Source organism: Cajanus cajan, chromosome 1 (genome assembly GCF_000230855.2).
Source record: "Cajanus cajan strain Asha chromosome 1, NIPB_CcT2T_4, whole genome shotgun sequence".
Taxonomy (NCBI): domain Eukaryota; kingdom Viridiplantae; phylum Streptophyta; class Magnoliopsida; order Fabales; family Fabaceae; genus Cajanus; species Cajanus cajan.
In genome coordinates this window covers 66,894,667-66,912,747 of record NC_138517.1, presented here as the reverse complement: position 1 = coordinate 66,912,747, position 18,081 = coordinate 66,894,667, and the positions used below count along the sequence as shown (strand labels likewise).

Here is an 18,081-nt window from a genome sequence, read left to right as displayed (position 1 = left end):
TGCATTGTATTCTTGAAGATGTTGTAAGCCACCACAGGTGCAGGGAAAAGAGGGTTTGTATCCCGACAACTCCTCCCAAATGGACTTCAATTTCGTGTAGTAGGTGCTCACATCATCAATTCCTTGTTGGAGAGACATAAGTTGTCTCCTAAGCTGAAATATTCGAGGGCCATTTTTCCTGGAGAACCTGGTTTTCAAATCGTCCTAAATTTCTTTTGCTGTGTTTGCAAACAAAATACTGGTTATAATATCTTTTGAAACAGAATTATAGAGCCAAGAGATAACCAGATTGTTCCCACGAATCCACGCAGGATATGTAGGATGATCGGCGGCAGGTTTTGGAAGGGAACCATCAACGAACGGAATCTTGTTCTTGACGGAAAGAGCCACCAACATGGCACGACTCCAGGTTGTGTAATTTTTGTTATCAAGTGGCTGAGAGGTGAGAACAAGGCCAGGGCCATCAGAATGATGAAGAAAAAGAGGATGGGTTGGATCTAAGGTAGGGTCTTTGGAGGGTTCTGCCATGGAAGCAAGGAACCACAGGTCCAAGAAAAAAAGAAAGGTAATGGAAGGATCAAAAAGTGTAATTATATCCTTCTGATACCATATTGATGCTATTATAGTGATGATAGCTCAAGAATAAAGAAGAGTGAAAACGAAATACTGTTGCAATTGCATCTAGAGAATGAGAAAAATCTGATAATGAAAATATCAGGCTGCCCCTTAAATACATGAGACTAAGAAGGAACAGGCTAACCAACTAAGCAACGACTAACCAAAATAAAACTAACTAAAATATATTTACAGCATAAATATAATAACTATATAATCTAATACAGGGTTTTCTCTACCAATGTTTAATGTTATGCTCAGGTATCATTTCACTATGGCCTACCGCATCCTTGCATAATCGAACGTTTGCTTGACCATACTTTTTGTGCTACTGAATGATAATAGTTATGATTTTTATTGCGTGTCTTCGTATCATATAAGAATAAAAACTCTTGTGGAACTAATGATTCAGTGATACTATATGAGAGTATAATGATAGTGGAAACTAGCATATGTCATATTTGGCCAGTATTGGGATTGGTGAACTATTGTCAGATATTTATAGGGACAATGCTAATGTTGATAAAATTCTATTTTTAGCGAATCTTATTAAACTATTGTGGTAGACGACATAGTGTATCCACTTGTAATATACTTTTGGCCACTCATGAATTTCCAAGCAATTTCTTTGTTTGTGACAGTGGTGGGTGTGCTACGGTGGAAATCTCGCCTTTTGCCATTTCTTTTTGATTTTTTTAGTATGCATTGAGTGTATTTAGACCATACTTGAATAGTAATAATCTCGAGATAAAGAGATTCCCAAAGTGGGTGATTTTTTAACAATATTTTTTCCAATACGTACTAGTTTACAATATGGTTAAAAAGAAATGTAAGCAGCACTTGCTAACAAGAAATTTTAGTGGATCCACGCATTTAATTTAGTGAGTTTCTCTTAATTTATCGGTGAAATTTACAAAATATTTTTTTTAATATTAGAGAGAATATTAGAAGAATGTCACTATCATCTCCTTTGTATTTAAAAGATCTAACAAGTGTTTGATTTCTATTTTCAATATGTTTTCAAATGTGGTAAAATAAAACTTGTTTGATGGGTGAAAGGAGAAAGGAGAAAGGAGTGGCCGTGTCAGTGAAAAAATAGTGGAAATGATGGGAATTTCTTTTCGTACCCATCATTTAATTAAAATGCCTAAACTACCTTTCACATACTTTGGAATACCTATCATACACATTTCAGGTTGCAAAATTTAGAACACAGTTACAATTTGGGTATTGTGGAACACATTAAATCTTTCCGAAATTATTGTTTTGGAACACATACCATTTCGAAGGTGTTTTGGAACTCATTACCAGGAATGGGTGTTCGAGAACGACTTTTCTCAACACAAAATTATAAAACTGAATACTTAATTAAGTGAATACATTATCATCAAACATCATCCTCAAATCAATCATAGTCTACAAGAGTTGAGAGCAATCCTCCAAGAAATGTGGCCTACATAGACCAGAAAGCTAGTAAAACATAAAAATAGCCTTAATACGAAAAGATAATATAAAAACAAAACATTGTAAACCTTGTAACACCATTACATGAGGATACTCTTGACTGCTAGCACTGGATGATGGGACATTAATCTGTCCCAAATGAGACTCCATGTGATTGTCCCTCAGGAAGTGGCATCAGGTATGGGTGGGATATCCTCTGGTTCTATTCCATGTACCCTCCAACAACATCGAACGGGTGCACCACCCGTGCGCTAGTAACCGTTGGGTGGTATGCAAAATACAATAGCATGAATTATATCCATACTGATGCAAGACTCTCTCTGGCAAGTGCAGGTCCCATTTAAGGTAACCAAAAGAAACAGTCTCAAATGGTCGTCCTGTTCCATGGTCATCGTACGTCATCCAACAAACATCATTTGTAGTGATATCATTCAATATGTGATAACTAGCTGTAATATCATTTCATTAGTCTACGACTTGGTTTTGGACCTTCCTCAATGTAATTGGTAACATAACTCCTCAAACCAACATGGAAAATGCTCATAAATTTAAGTCTGTGAATTGAATTTGTTTTGTTTTTTTTAACACAATAACTAACAAAGTTTGGAGTTATCTACCTGAAGCAAGGTCACAAAACTAGCCAACTGCTTGGTGCTAGACATATATATAGCTTTTAGAGAGTTGGTTTAACATGTATGTCAACGTAACTAAATCCCATGGATAACCTCTGAACCTCGGAGGTCACGAAAAAGCTTCAAAAATAACACACCAACAAATGTGGAACTTTTGTCAGCAAAAATAACTAGATACACTTGCTGTTACAAATATCTTTCACTAAAAGCCAACAACTGTGTCAACAATGTAATGGCCTCGAGTTTGTAGTCATGAAAAGAATGCTCCATTAATGGGGAGGCGTAACAAAGAAAACACATCATCCAATATCAAGTCCCAAAATGCCACCTCTCCACGAAAAAGAAGAAAGTAATCCATTATCTACCGTCTCTATTCTTCACGTGATAGGGAGTGCCAACCTAGTGCCTCTCTTGTACTAGCTCAACACCTCATTTAGTCTTGTTACATGTGACAAAAAAGTCATGTAAGCATGCATTTAACAATTTTGTGGATGAACCATTCCTTTGAGATCTTAAAGTACATACACTTGAAGATGTTTTGAAAACATAGCTCACTAATTTTTTTAAACACTTATTTTGAAAATAACTTCCAAAACTTAATATATTTCCAATGATAAATTGATTGATGAGTAGTGTAGAATTGTTTTAGAAACCAATTTTTAAACCAAATAAGTAAGAAGAAAATCAAACATGTTTTAATTATTAATTATTAGGTAAATATGAAATAGTTTGCTGAAAGGGTCATTTGGTAATTTATAATTGTTTTATATTTTATACGTAGTAGTTTCTTAGATGGATTAGCTCATGTACCTAGTTTGGAACAATATTTTAAGTGATGCATAGTACACATATCACATATGATATTTTTATAATGAGTTAGAATACTCTTTATACTCCCTTTAATTTCAATTGTTTAGCTTATAAAAAAAACGTCGTATAAGATCTTGTTAGTTAAATTAGGGCAATAATTAAAAATAGTCTTTCTATTTATTTACCTTTAAATCTTAAATGTAATATAGTAGCACTACACAAATGTTTGATTTTAGAGTTGGTCAAAAGCCAACTGTAAGTAATAAAAATCGATATAAAATTATATTTATCGTTGTTCATTCGTCGATTTTTTAGTTGACTCTAATCAAGTTGACACAAATTTTTTGTGTCGGTCATGCCATCAAAAATATTTTTTTACAGTCGATTTATTGTTGGTGTAGTCGACACTATCTTAATAATTTTATTTATTTTAATTTTTTATTATCAGTTTAGCTGACACTAAGTCGATACTAGCATAATAATTTTATTTATTTTATTTTTATTGTTGATTTTTCCTATACTAAGTTTAGTTTATTTTTTTTTCTATTCTTCTTTTTTCAGCTTACTATTTATCCACCTAAACTTAGCATTGTCAAGACTCGATCTTGAACCCTCAATGTGTTAAAGTAACTTAATAACCAATTGCACCACGATACATTATGCATATATAAGATTGAACAAAATTATCTGTATCTCTCTCAAAGCATGTATAGTATCGGAAAAGTCGGTGCTATTTCTTTAAATATATCGTTGACTTTTCCAACACTAACTTAAATTAAGTTTAGTATTAGAAAAGTTGAAGCTATATTTAAATAATAGCGTTAGCTTTTTCGACACTAAATTTAATTTAAATTTAGTGTCGAAAAAGTCGATGCTACATCTTAAATTGATCGACAGTATTTGCGTTAGCTATTAACTAACTTATTTTCCGTAGATATTTCAATGTTTTCTCGTAGTGTAGGTAGATTTGTGTCTACCTTCCCTACGATCTAAATCTAGGCAATAGCCAGAGATGCCATTATGACAAGTAAAAATAGTGGGATTTCAACATCTCATCTTAACAATTTTGTATATAAGTAAAAATAGTACATATCAACACGTGGTAAATTTTTTTGTTTTGCACATATTTCGTCAAACATTTTTTTTAAAAATTTTATTAATTATTTTCTTAGCATACACTTAGAACCCCTTATTTTGAATACATATATGTTCTAGGGCCAGCTAATACAATTATATAGGAACTTATGCATGATTGCATGGTGTTATTATTTGGGATCTTCATCTTGTTGGAATCCCATATATGGAAAGATGGGGTCATCATCACATCCTCTTGCCTTATTGTCGCAGTCTATAGGGGTTGTTCCTTGAACATCAAAACATTGATGAACCTCTGCAAAATAAACATATCCATTTCTATCTGGCTCACAGACTATGTCCACATTCACACCCAAAGCTTTCCTGAAAGCTTGTAGTATTCTACGTGATGGATATGGATTTCCACTTGCAACAATACCTAAAAATGAGATCATAATAAGATACCCATATTTAAGATCCCTTTAATGTTCCTTAATTAGGAGTTATACTTTTATGAATAATATTAACATAGTAACTCATTTTCCTAACATAAAATTTCAACCTCATTATTATACCAAGTTTTTTTTTTCTCTTTCCTCTAACTTTTTGTGTGCTATACGAATTTGAATTTCATGGTTACCTGCACTGGTCAAGATTTTCTTTAGGTCATTTCTCTTTCTGCTGTTGAGTGCATATGCAATATAGTCATCTGACATCATACTGTAGCATGAACCAAACCTATTCCACTGGTCCCTCCATAATGACTTGCTCTCTATGAAATTATCAGTTCTTAGATCTGGCCAGAACTTGAGTAAGTCATTTTTGTTCGCTTCAATCTACATGTATTCAAATTATAGAATTATTTAGCGGCACAAACTTCAAGTGACATATTCTAATAAACTTTTTCCTACGTACTAGAAGATAATAAGAAGGTAGAGTTTATTGAGTTAAAATCAAGTTATCACGTTAACTTTTGTGGAAGCCTTTTTATCTAACTTATCCAAATATTAAAATGCATAAATTTATTTAGCTTATAAGATAAGTTTAATTTATTTTAATTTTTTATTTTTATTCTATGAATATTTATTGAAAAAAAATATTCAAATAGTGCCTTAGTATAATCAAATTTCAAGGACAATTTCCTTGAAGAAAACATAAATATCTTTTTGGTCTCTTAATTTTCATTTTAGGTTTCTAAATTATTTTTGTTTAACTTTTGGTTCTCGTAATTTCTTTTATTATTATTTTTCATATTTGTTGTTATTGTTTAATATTTTTGCATGATGTGTTTAACATCAATTTTTTTTTTGTTTATGAATATGATTTATACAGTATCTCAAAATTGACAATTATTGATGTTTGCAAGACTTGATAACCATGTATTATTTTAATATTGATGAAAATTTAACTTGGGATCATATGTTGATCCCTTGTATTATAGAATAGACTTTACAACCATTAAACTAAAAGAATTGGTTAAACATTAAAAGATTTAAATTCATTTAAAACATTTTTTATTTAATAGACACGTAATGCAAAAACAGTGAAAAAGTAATGATAAAAGAAGAAAAAAGCTTACGGGAACCTAAAGTTAAATAAAAATATCTTGGAGATCAAAAGTGAAAAACATATATATTATAAAGAAAGAAGATATTTAAGCATATAATATTTAAACAGTAATTCCAACGTATGGGAATGCAATTATGCAAGAGATACTAACAGTGCTATTTGGCAGAGCAAATGGTGTGGGACAGTTTTGCAGATCAGGTCCTCCCCTTTTCCTGGGACGAAGGTAGTAAATAGTGAAATATTGGGGCACTATGTCCCTGCAACCACCTTCATGTGTCAAGCAATAGGAATTTGGCCACCTTAAGGCTAGTTCTAAATAGTCATATGAGTTTAGATTCATAGATTGGGCTTCACAATTAAGAATTCCCATGAATAGGAAAACCAAAAGGAACTTGCTCTTCATCATCGTGTATTTTTTGCCTTTGGAAATTTCAGTTGGTTTGGGTTGTGACCAAATATCAAAGCCTTATATAGAAATTTTCAGCTAGTCTCCCCTTTACTCATTCACAATATTTTAACATTGAAATGTTAGTGAGTGATTAACGTGACATTACCAAAAGGACACGAAAATAAAATTAATGGGACCTAGCTACATGAATTATAATGGTTTTTATTATAATTAATCTGTGCTTTTCTGACACACATTACATGACATTATCATATTGAGTTACTTACGTAAGAATCTAAATCCATTTTCTATGTAAGTTTTTGTTGAATGGATTTTATGTGAAAAGGAAAAGAAAAACCTGAACTGTATTGACGAGATTCAAATTAAATTTTGACGGTTAAAATATCTCTTTAGTTCACGTAGTTTTATTTTACTTTTTATTCTTTATAATTTTAAATAGATTTTTTTTTTAGTTTTTATACTTAGATTTTTCTTTTTTAATTTTTTTAGTTTCTATTGTTTTCTAAAGTCATTTCTATGTGACGACATAAACTTATTAAATCTAGGTAGTGATAATGCATTTAATTTTTTTTGGATGATCATGTACCACTTAATGGTTTACTATAGACTCATATAGATATAGTAAATATTGATTGTTCAAAAAACCATATGGACTTTTCATTTTTTCCTTCTCAAACCACTAAGTAACAAATCACCATCTATGAAACTAAATACATCACCCTGCTACTTGGATTTAATAAGGTCAAATCATTGATATTGTCATGACTTATAAGGGGTTGCACCCCTTATACCTTCTATCCTCTTCCTTATTAATATAAGTATATCTTTTTTTGTTGTAAAGAAATGTGGATTTAATAAACTTATACCACTTATACGAAAATGGTGTTATAAATAAATTAAAAATAATGATTAAAAAGAAATTAAAAAAAGTAATATATGAACTAAAAATGTCTATTTTAAACTATAGGAGAATAAAAGGTAAAGTCACTCAAACTATATGGATTATACTTGGAATGTTTAATTATTTTTTTTTTATTTTTATTATATTTCACTTTTGGCCTTCTTTTAATTCTAAATCTGTAATTTTGGTCATTATATTTTTAATTATGTAATTTTAGTCTTCTAATTTTGTTGGAATCATGTCTAAAGGTCAAGTCTTAAACATAATTAAGAGGAGTAAGCTAGGTATAAAGGAGGAAGACTCAAACTTATGTTAAACTTTGAGTTACTTATTGTCATCCATATCTTCTTTGTAAATATTTTCTTTTATTTTGATATTGTATTTTTCCTTTAGGAGTGTTCCTAGTATTCTAGGGGGCTTAACTAGTAAATGGAAAATGTGTTATTAGCCTTGTATCGGCCAAGAGAGAGTGGAGAACATTTCTTCTTGGAGTAGACGTCCACTTCAAGTGCTCTATACTCTCCCATTCGTTTCACATAACACCCACCTAGTCATATGTTTCATACTTAGTCACACCTTTTGCATGTTTGTTTCTACATCCCCTTTCTTACTCTCGCACCTCCTCATCACACCATTTATACCATGCCACTTGTATAACTTTCGTTGGATGATTTAGATATAGAGAAAATGTACCTAAAATTTGAATTTCAAATTTAAAATTCAAATTTCAAATTTTGAGAACCATAATTAGTTGGTTTATGTACAAATTAACCTAATCTTGGTTTACCTAATCTTAGTTAACTTAGCTCTTGTAGTATAAGCTAACATACTTTATGTATAGATGTAAATTCTCTCTTATTCATTATCTCTTTTGAGTAGACTTGTCAAATAACTAACCCACCCTCCAAAGCCCTAGCCCACGTGGGCTAAGGCCAAAAAGCCCACTTATAAGAAAGTCCACAAGGCCAAAAGATCCATAAATTGGACTACGGCGATCCCATGGGCCAATTTTTTTTAATGAAAATAATAAGTTAACTATTTAAAAATAGTCATACTCCCTTATATAAACTAACTTACTCCATGCACTAATTAGTCCATTATATGGATTAGCTTCCAATTTTTTTTTGTAATCAAATCTTTAAATAACGATGAATTTATTTTAAAATAGAAATAATATTTTAACCAACATTAATATTTTAACCAAAATTAAGATAACCACATCTTAATAATAATAAATCCAAGATATATAGTCTCCCATGTTGTTTTCCTTTCAATCACAAACACATCTTATCTTAATCTTGGTCTTGTTGGAACCAAAAATATTCTAATCTGCCACAGATGGTTCAATTCCAAATTGAAAATCTCATCAATCAAGGAATGCCTAAATACTAGACTAAACCTTAATTAATGGTTTTGAAAAGTAGTTCGTGGGAGTCTCCACCGATGTTTTACTCAAAACACTAGAAAAAGGAAAAGGTTTTCGAGAAATGCCAACTTTTCCTTTACAACTAGAATTGGGCTCAGGAGTCAATTACGTGCAAGGAAGATGTTAGGCACCCTACAATGCCTTAAATCGGTATCCTAATGATGAAATTCGCATAATATGGAATAATAATTTGAATATTTAGTTCCCTTTGTTGAAGATTATTTATGTGACACCCTTACTACCCCAACACATACATTGTAATAATGTAATTAAGTTAAGAAAAATAAACTTTCAAAGTTGGTAAAAGGGTTCACATAAAAACCTTTAGAAACATTCTTCGATATCCAAAATATTTTGAAAATGAAACTTGGAAAATAAAACATAAGAGGTTATAAAATGTTTTCAAAATAATAAGTACAACTCCATTTACAAATAAATTCCATGTCCTAGAAGTCCTCTGCCCCGATGCACAATATTAGAGCATACCCATAACTCAACTGTTGGCATTCTAGATGTCACTCATAGCCGGATCTTCCTCACCTAAAACATCCACAAATTGTACGGTGAGAAAAGAAAACATCTATATGAAAAGCACACAAGAAAAATCCACAATATCGTCTCATCATAACTCATTACTTATTAAAGTATTTACAAGCATTTCTATCTATCCTAATTCTATCAATCACGCAACATCTTCACATCACAATTCACAATCACACCAATCCATCACAAATCTTGCAATTAACCCTATGCCAAGGTCACGCCTGTAGCATCTCTTGGTCGAGGTCGTGCCACCCCCGACATAAGCATTAATTGCCTCACACATCCCACCCTATGCCAAGGTCACGCTAGTAGAATCTCTTGCCCAAGGTCGTGCCACCCCCGACATAAGCATGAGAAATCACACATCCTACACTGTGCCAAGGTCACGCCTACAACATCTCTTGCTCGAGGTCGTGCCACCCCTGACATAAGCATGAGGAATCACCCATCCCATACTATGCCAAGGTCACGCCTGTAGCATTTCTTGCCTAAGGTCGTGCCACCCCTGGTCACAAGTGTGAGGAACCACAATCACATTCTCATTCACATCCACATTCACATCCACATCCACATCCACATCCACATCTCAAGTCCACAATACATACACAATCCACACAAAATGGTGGTTCACATACCCCTCAAGTAATTCACCATGAATCCTCACCTAGATCATCAATTTTATCAAATAATATAACAATAACATTCATAAATTAATATAATAATCAATAGAATTAGCAATTTAACATAATCTTAACATTAACGGTAAAATCCCCAATTATTGCAAAACCTAACTCACAGGCACTTTTCTACAATTACGTTCTCTCTCCCAGATCATCATTCTTACAAATTAAATATATATTTCTCATCCTCAACATATACCGAATCTAATGGGATCATCAATTTCTCAAACAGAAATAATCCAATTTTTCCAAAACCTAACTTACAGGTACTTTTCTATAATTTCGTTCTCTCTCCCAAATCATCATTCTTACAAACTAAATATATATTCATAATCCTAAATATATACAAAATCACATAAAACCAATAATTCTCCTAACAGAAGTAATTATAAAATTACTCATAATCCTACGAGGTTCCTCTTCTACCCAATTCCCTCATGTAACTTTGCATACAAATAATCCCCTTTTCCCCCCTACCTTGATAAGTAGTAGCTGAACCTACGCAAGATATGGTTGGTCTCCCTCGCTGGGTTCCCCTCGGTCTGAAGCAGAAAGTAGAGGGAAAGAAGAGAGTGCAGAAGAAAAGAAATTAGATAACGAGAGGTGTGCCTTTTGAGAGTGGCAGAGCGCTCTATTTATAGGCATCAGGCATCGCCAGAACGACCTCTTCTGGACCTTTAACTCACAACTAAAAAATCACATCCAGAACGTCCCGTTCTCAAACCAAAACGGCCCGTTCTGGGGTGCATTTAATACTCACAACGGTCATATTTTGGAACGGCCCGTTCTCAACTCTGGAACGACCCGTTCTCAATTTGGGAATGCCTTGTTCCCATCTTAAATTTGTAGACAATTTTTGTATTTTGGAACGGCCCGTTCCAGTTTGGGAACGACCCGTTCTGGGATACAAAATCACTCTCATTTTAGTCGTTTGGAACGGTCCGTTCCAATTTGGGAACGACCCGTTTTGGGCTACTAAATGACCCCTATTGGGCCTTTGGGCCCTCAAACAATATGTGAAAATCGGGCTGTTACAATTCTCCCCTCCTTTTAGAAATTTCATCCCCGAAATTCACCTGAAAACAGAAATAGGTAGACTCCTTACGTCTTGCTTTCTAATTCCCATGCAACTTGACTATTTTATAGATGTACAACTCTTTCAATTTCACCAAGGAATGTCTATTATCAATAAGGGTAAGACAAGCAAACTTGGTGAGTCTATCCACTATAACCTAAAAAGAATCAATTTCTTAAGCATTTCAGAAAAACCTATAACTAAGGTCTATCTACACACCATGTTGCTTCCAAAATGATACGTCTAAAGGCTACAAAATTCCTAAAGACTTTGAGCATACTAAACACGAGTTCACAAATTACTCTATTCCTCTCTCCACCTAAGGCCACTACGCTTCCGCTGCGCCACTCTGATACATCTTAGTAGCTCCTAAATGAATGTTAAAAGTACTCTTATGTCCTTCCTCTACGATCATCTTCCTTAATTCAAGATTACTAAGCACCCAAGTTTTGTTCTTGCACCTCAAAACAACGTCGATTTCTACTCAGAAATGGTTATCTATACTTCTACCAATCTTCTCCACTTGGTTCCCTAAGAAAGGATCTGACTCCTAGGCTTCTCTAATCTCATCCATTAATTCACTAGTCACTTTCAACATAATCAATTTAATGCTCCTAAGGATAATCTCACACACCAAGCATAAGTCTCTAATTTCACCACTCCATCTACACCCAAGTCAAATTCTTATCCATCACCTTATCCTATAACCTCATATCTTGTCACCAAAATGAATCAACTAATTATGCTTCTCCAATCTCCTTCAACAATCCATTCGTTACTCAAGTCATACTTAGTCTCACACTACTAAGGGTAACCTTATAAGACAAACTTAAATCTTTAATTTGAGCCAAAAAGATTCATCTCTCTGATCATAAGGGAGGATAGATGTAGAGGTTTCCTACCCAAAACATTTGTCACCATAATGGCTTTACTCAGATAACAACTAAGTTTGAAATCTTAGTCCTCTAGAAATTTAAACTATCTCATTTGTCTCATAATTAACTCTTCAGTCAAAAATATTTAAGGCTCTTATGATCACACTAAATACCTCAAGCTTAAAATCATATAGGTAGCATCTCCAAATCTTAGAATAAATATTACAACCGCTAACTTAAAGTCATAGGTAGGTAATTCCTCTAATGATTTTTCAATTTCCTAGAATCACAAGCTACTACCTTTCCTTCTTGCATCAACATTCCACCCAAACCTATCTTAGAAACATCAACCCATACCACAAAAGGTTTACTAAGATCAGCCAATGCTAACACTAGTGCACTAGTCGATCTTTCCTTAAGAATTTGGGAATTATTCTCACACTTACTATCTCACACAAAAACAACACTCTTCTTAGTTAATATGCTCAAAGGTAATGTTATCTTAGGAAGTTACTCAATAAATATCCAACAACAATGAACTAATCCAAGAAAACTCCTAACCTCACTAACTGATTTAGGTATCTCTCACTTAAGCACAACTTCTACTTTAAATAGATTAATATTATACCTTCGCTAGAAATTACAAGACCTGAAAATTCACTTCATACAATCAAAAATCATACTTAGATAACTTAGCCTAAATTTGTCTTGTATACATCTTCATCCTCATCTCCAATATGATCATATACACCCTAAGGTCAATCTTACTAAACACATAAACACTCGCTAATTAATCCACAAGGTCATCTATCCTCATATTAACATACATACATATCAAATCATATTAGAGTACATACTTTAAACCTTCATATATACCATCCTTAAGCATGAAGGAATCAATCATCATTTAATCCATATAGCATGTACATGAACCAACTTTACCACATAGCATCGTACAACCTTAAACGACCTCTCAATCCACATGACAACACCTCAGAATATCATATCCAAATCAGTTTTCATCCTTGCATTGCCTAACAACTTAAAACATCATGACACAGTACATATTCTATCAACAACTGGCAACAAAAAATGACACCTAAAGAGTTATACTCCTCCACATGATCTCAAACCTATCTCAAAAGAAAGCTAAGAGAATAAGCTATAACTCTTATGAAGACATGCGATTCTAAAAAAAAAAATCATCTTCTTAGATAAAATTTCAAAAATCCAAAAAATATATTAAACGCTTACAATTAGACTTCTAACCATCAAAGCAACTATAACTGAAGTTCTAGATCTCCGTTTTATCTAATTCTAGTTTCATTAGAAAGATAATGTCCAAGGCTACAACTTTCCTGAAGACTACAAAAATCTAATTCTATCAATACGGTACTCAAACTGGCACAACAAAACTACAGGAAAAAAAACTTCCTCTACACCAAACTACAATAGTGTATCAACATCTAAGGCCACAAAAATACCTCAATCCTTTCAAACTCACTCTTTTCCACTTCAAACTCATATCCAAGCTTCACACTACAATCCTAAACCAAAACAACTCACATATTCCACACAAAAGACTTATCTCTGATATAAAATCCTCATGCAACCTAACCCCTAACTAGGTTAATATGCAAGCATCAAAACTTAAGGAAATCACCAAAACTTTGACTTTTCATCAAGAACGCTCAAAGCTCTAATGCTCAACACATAACCTCTTGGATTCAATCACTACAACTATAACTTTCGAAAAATCCACCAATCAAAAACTCTTAATACACTCGACAAATGAATGTCTTACCCACATCCAAGGTTCTAACAGTCCTAGTTGGCTAGCACAAGGCTTCGTCAACTACTATTGGCACATATACTCGCAACACGAGCGATACCACTCAACCACTACTTCTTACATAAGCAAGTAGTATCAAAACAAATAAGCAATCATGAATAGCATCAACTAAGCTATATCATGTCTTTTAGCCAAACTATGAGAAAACAATATAAGTGTAAGCACAACACTAACAACGCAAGGGAAACATCATCATTATCATTATCTTCATCATAAAGCAAAACATTTTTAGAGTACACACAATTAAATAAACAAAAAACATAGTCGTTCATCATTAGCACATCAATAAGTTCCACAATTCATTTCATCATTCATGTACCAAACAAGCATAGTAGACTCATAACTCACGGCCGATTGGATTAACCAGGCTCTGATACCACTAAATGTGACACCCTTACTACCCCAACACATACATTGTAATAATGTAATTAAGTTAAGAAAAATAAACTTTCAAAGTTGGTAAAAGGGTTCACATAAAAACCATTAGAAACATTCTTCGATATCCAAAATATTTTGAAAATGAAACTTGGAAAATAAAACATAAGAGGTTATAAAATGTTTTCAAAATAATAAGTACAAGTCCATTTACAAATAAATTCCATGTCCTAGAAGTGACAATAGATACCTTCACTCTTGTTTTGACAATAGATACCTTCACATTGTTTCCTTCGGGTAGACGGTGTTCCCTATATCCTTGCCCCATGGAGCAACTGAGTGTTGGATTGTATGCTCTATTAGGTGTCAAGGATGGTGAACCGAAACATCTGGGCTTCAAGATCCATGTGAATGCCCTATGTCGCTTGCTATGTCCAAATCTTCTCCTTTACTTCAGCAGTGTAGATGCCCCCACACCATTTCTTTCAGGTAGATGGTGTTTACCTGTATCCTTGTCCCTAAGAGCAACTGAGTGTTGGTTTATATGCTCCGTCGGGTGATAAGGATGGTAAACCGAAACATCTAGGCTTCTGGTCTTGATGTAGATGCTTCCTACTGCTTCTGCTTGTCTCATGGTAGTGTGTTTCTTTATTTGTGGCTTGTTAAAGAGGGAGTATATTCTAAGCTCAGTCTCTCCAAGCTGGACTGATATTTAGGGCTTCAGCCGGGCCATTCTAAAGGCAGGTAACCCTCTTTGTTGTTGTAGTATTTTCATAGCCTCTCCAGGCCATAGTATTTTCGTAGCCTCTACAGGCTGTAATATTTTCGTAGCCTCTGCAGGCCGTGGTATTTTCGTAGCCTTTACAGGCCGTAGTATTTTTGTAGCCTCTGCAGGCCGTAGTATTTTCGTAGCCTCTGCAGGCCATGGTATTTTTGTAGCCTCTACAGGCCGTAGTATTTTCGTAGCCTCTGCAGGCCGTAGTATTTTCATAGCCTCTTCAGGCCATAGTATTTTCGTAGCCTCTCCAGGCCGTAGTATTTTCATAGCCTCTCCAGACCGTAGTATTTTCATAGCCTCTCCCGGCCGTAGTATTTTCATAGCCTCTTCAGGCCGTAGTATTTTCATAGCCTCTCCAGGCCATAGTATTTTCATAGCCTCTCCAGGCCATCTGCTGGTGCTGATGATGTGATTGCCCCTTGACGATGATTGTTGGTAAGTGGTGCCCTTGTGCTGGTGGGCAAAGGAGTAGATGCTTGACAGAGATTCTGGTGCTGCCCCTGCCATGTGAGTATTGTGATGCCTCTTTAGGCGCCTTTTTGTGGTAGGCTGTTTTTTTTTTGTTTTCGTTTTCTTAGCTTCGACTTTTTCATATTTGAAGCTTGCATTTTTCTACTATTTTTATAAATGCTTCAGCTTTTTCAACATGTATGAAGCTTGCCTTTTTCTCATGTTATTTTTGCTTTTTTATTGTCATCATTGGTGGAGGGATCTATTCCATGATGATGTTATTTGCTGAATCTTTATTGATGAGTATTATTTTGGAAGCCACTCCTGGCTTTGGTGAGGAAACCATGCTTGATCTTGGCATTCTCTTGGATTATCCTACATTTGGTGAAGAGTAGGGCGCGATGGCCTCTTCATGCTTATAGGCTTTCTTGTTTGGTCGTTGAGCTTTTATGAATGCTTTGTCCTGATGACTTCCTTGACCATGGCAAGTATAATGAATGGATGAATGGATGCACATAAAAATGCAAGATTGGAATGAATTTTATTATTTGTTCATTTTTTGTAACGCCCTTCCATATGCCCCTACCTCATATGCATGCGATGCAATTTATGCTCATGTGTTTGTTCCTAAAGATGCAATTCATTTTTTTTTATGTCGGGAAATTAACCTGTACGTATTAAGGCTAATGTTGACGATTCCTTTTTATTCGTGTCGTTTGTGATTGTTGCTGGGATATGTTCTTTTGAACTCAAGGTTTCAATGGCTCCTAAATTATCAATGTGTAGTCAAATGTCTCTAAACTCCGTTAAGGGGCATCTTAGTCTTCCCTCTGTGAGTATTCACTGTGCATTTTCCGTGTATCTTTTTGGTACCATTTTAATGCCATAAGGGTCAAGAGAAAAGAAGAAAAGGGATGTTTTCATTTTTTTAAAATGTTGTTAGAAGGGATTTTTTTTTCAAAAGGGGTTTTTAGAAGAATGGCTGGCCAAGGTGGGCTTTAGTGTTTATGGCTATTAAACAAAGCATATTTGCTACAAAGAAGCTATCATTGTGTTTAGCCTTTTTGGAAAGTGAAGTGATGACTCAGAGTCGTACTCTAATTGGATGATTCCTCTGAGCCTCCTTTCGATTTTCAACTCAGGTTGCTGCTTTAACGTCCTAATTTTTGCCTAGGTCACTTGAGATGTGTTCCCTAGCAGACATTTTTCTTTTGATCTTTTCTTTTGCCTAGGTTACCCATTTTTACTTGTGGATTGCCTAGCAGATCTTGCCCTAACTTTTGTGCAGTCCCCTTAGTGGGTTTCCTGCCGGGCCTTCATTTTTTTTCGCAGCACTCATGAGGTATGGGATGTCTTTATTTTATCAAATCCTAGTCATGTTTGAATTCTTGATTGTTCCTTTGTTATCCTTTCCATGCTATTATTGAGTAACATCTTTGTTGCAAATACATTTTGTTTGTTAAGGGTTGATGGATGAGGCCTAGAGTGGATATTTAGAGGGAGAAGAGAAACGAAAGAGTGTTATGGCATTTAAAACAATACTTTCAATTTACATGTGCCCCTTTAACAAAACTCGAAGGTCCGGGCATGCCCCGAGTTCGTGATTCATACACAGAGAGATAGACGAAGGTTGCCCCCTAGAAAGTCATGGATGATTTGATAATTTCAAAAAACCGTTCTACTTGCTTGGACGTCGGTGTTTCGAACTAGGAGTGAAATCTTTATGAATTATTTCTTTCAAAGGGAATACTCGAACCACCTTTCGATTTCAACTCAGATAGACATTTTTATATATCCCTAACTTTTGCATGTAGACCCCTAAAATTGTCCGGGTCGGAAATAAAGCTTGAAGACTCTCGAAGACTGAAGGAAGATCAGCCAGAAGGACTTCCAGAAGGCCCAAGGAGGGTTCTCTATAGGTCTAGAGGTCTTAGGATAGCTAAAATAAGAAAAGTGGGAGGAATGAAGCCCAATACGGCCTCCCAGAGGTTCAGTACGGCCGTATTGAACATTTTGAACTTCAATACGGCCGCACTGAACTCAATACGGCCGTATTGAAGTTTCTGAACTTCAATACGGCTGCATTGAATTCAATACGGCTGCACTGAACTTCAATACGGCTGCATTGAATTCAATACGGTTGCACTGAACTTCAATACGGCTGCACTGAAGTTCAATACGGCCGTATTGAGGTTTTTGAACTTCAATACGGCCGTATTGAATTCAATACGGCCGTATTGTAGTTCAAAACTTCAATACGGACCGTATTGACCCCCAGAGACCGTATTGAGCCTCATCCCTATAAATATGACGTCAATGGGACGTCATTTCACACTTTCACACTGAGTTTTAACCCTCTTTTTGAGTATTCTGGGTTTTTTTGAGCAGTGCTCTGCCTAGAAATCACTCGGAGAGTTGATCCGACGAAGTTCTTGAGTCACGAGCCATTTGCTTGAGTCTCGAACCTAGTCGAAGGGAAATCCTCCGGATTTCCATAGTTAAAATTTTATAGGAGGGAGCGAGCGGTCTTGTAGAGGGAGGGAACGCCAAAAC

At 34.6% G+C, this 18,081-nt stretch overlaps 2 protein-coding genes across 2 annotated transcripts; both read right to left on the bottom strand.

The window, feature by feature from the left end:
- Window positions 1–204: 204 nt before the first annotated feature.
- On the bottom strand, window positions 205–528 carry LOC145955394 (uncharacterized). The gene has a single exon (XM_083070007.1). The coding sequence runs from the start codon at window positions 526–528 to the stop codon at window positions 205–207; it is 324 nt and encodes a 107-aa protein (XP_082926133.1).
- A 3,633-nt stretch (window positions 529–4,161) lies between these two features.
- LOC109790197 (ribonuclease S-2) lies at window positions 4,162–7,378 on the bottom strand. Its single transcript, XM_020349312.3, has 3 exons — window positions 6,316–7,378; window positions 5,236–5,431; window positions 4,162–5,034 (listed from the first exon to the last, which is right to left on the bottom strand). Exons 1-3 carry the CDS (start codon window positions 6,568–6,570, stop codon window positions 4,787–4,789), a joined length of 699 nt encoding a protein of 232 aa, XP_020204901.3. The 5' UTR covers window positions 6,571–7,378; the 3' UTR covers window positions 4,162–4,786.
- Window positions 7,379–18,081: the final 10,703 nt, after the last annotated feature.

Coding starts and splice junctions, on each gene's coding strand:
- LOC145955394 (XM_083070007.1), bottom strand. CDS start 528: ATGGCAGAACCCTCCAAAGACCCTACCTTAGATCCAACCCATCCTCTT.
- LOC109790197 (XM_020349312.3), bottom strand. CDS start 6,570: ATGATGAAGAGCAAGTTCCTTTTGGTTTTCCTATTCATGGGAATTCTT. Junction 5,432..6,315: donor TTGCTCTGCCAAATAGCACT/GTTAGTATCTCT, acceptor GAATACATGTAG/ATTGAAGCGAACAAAAATGA. Junction 5,035..5,235: donor GAAAATCTTGACCAGTGCAG/GTAACCATGAAA, acceptor TCTCATTTTTAG/GTATTGTTGCAAGTGGAAAT.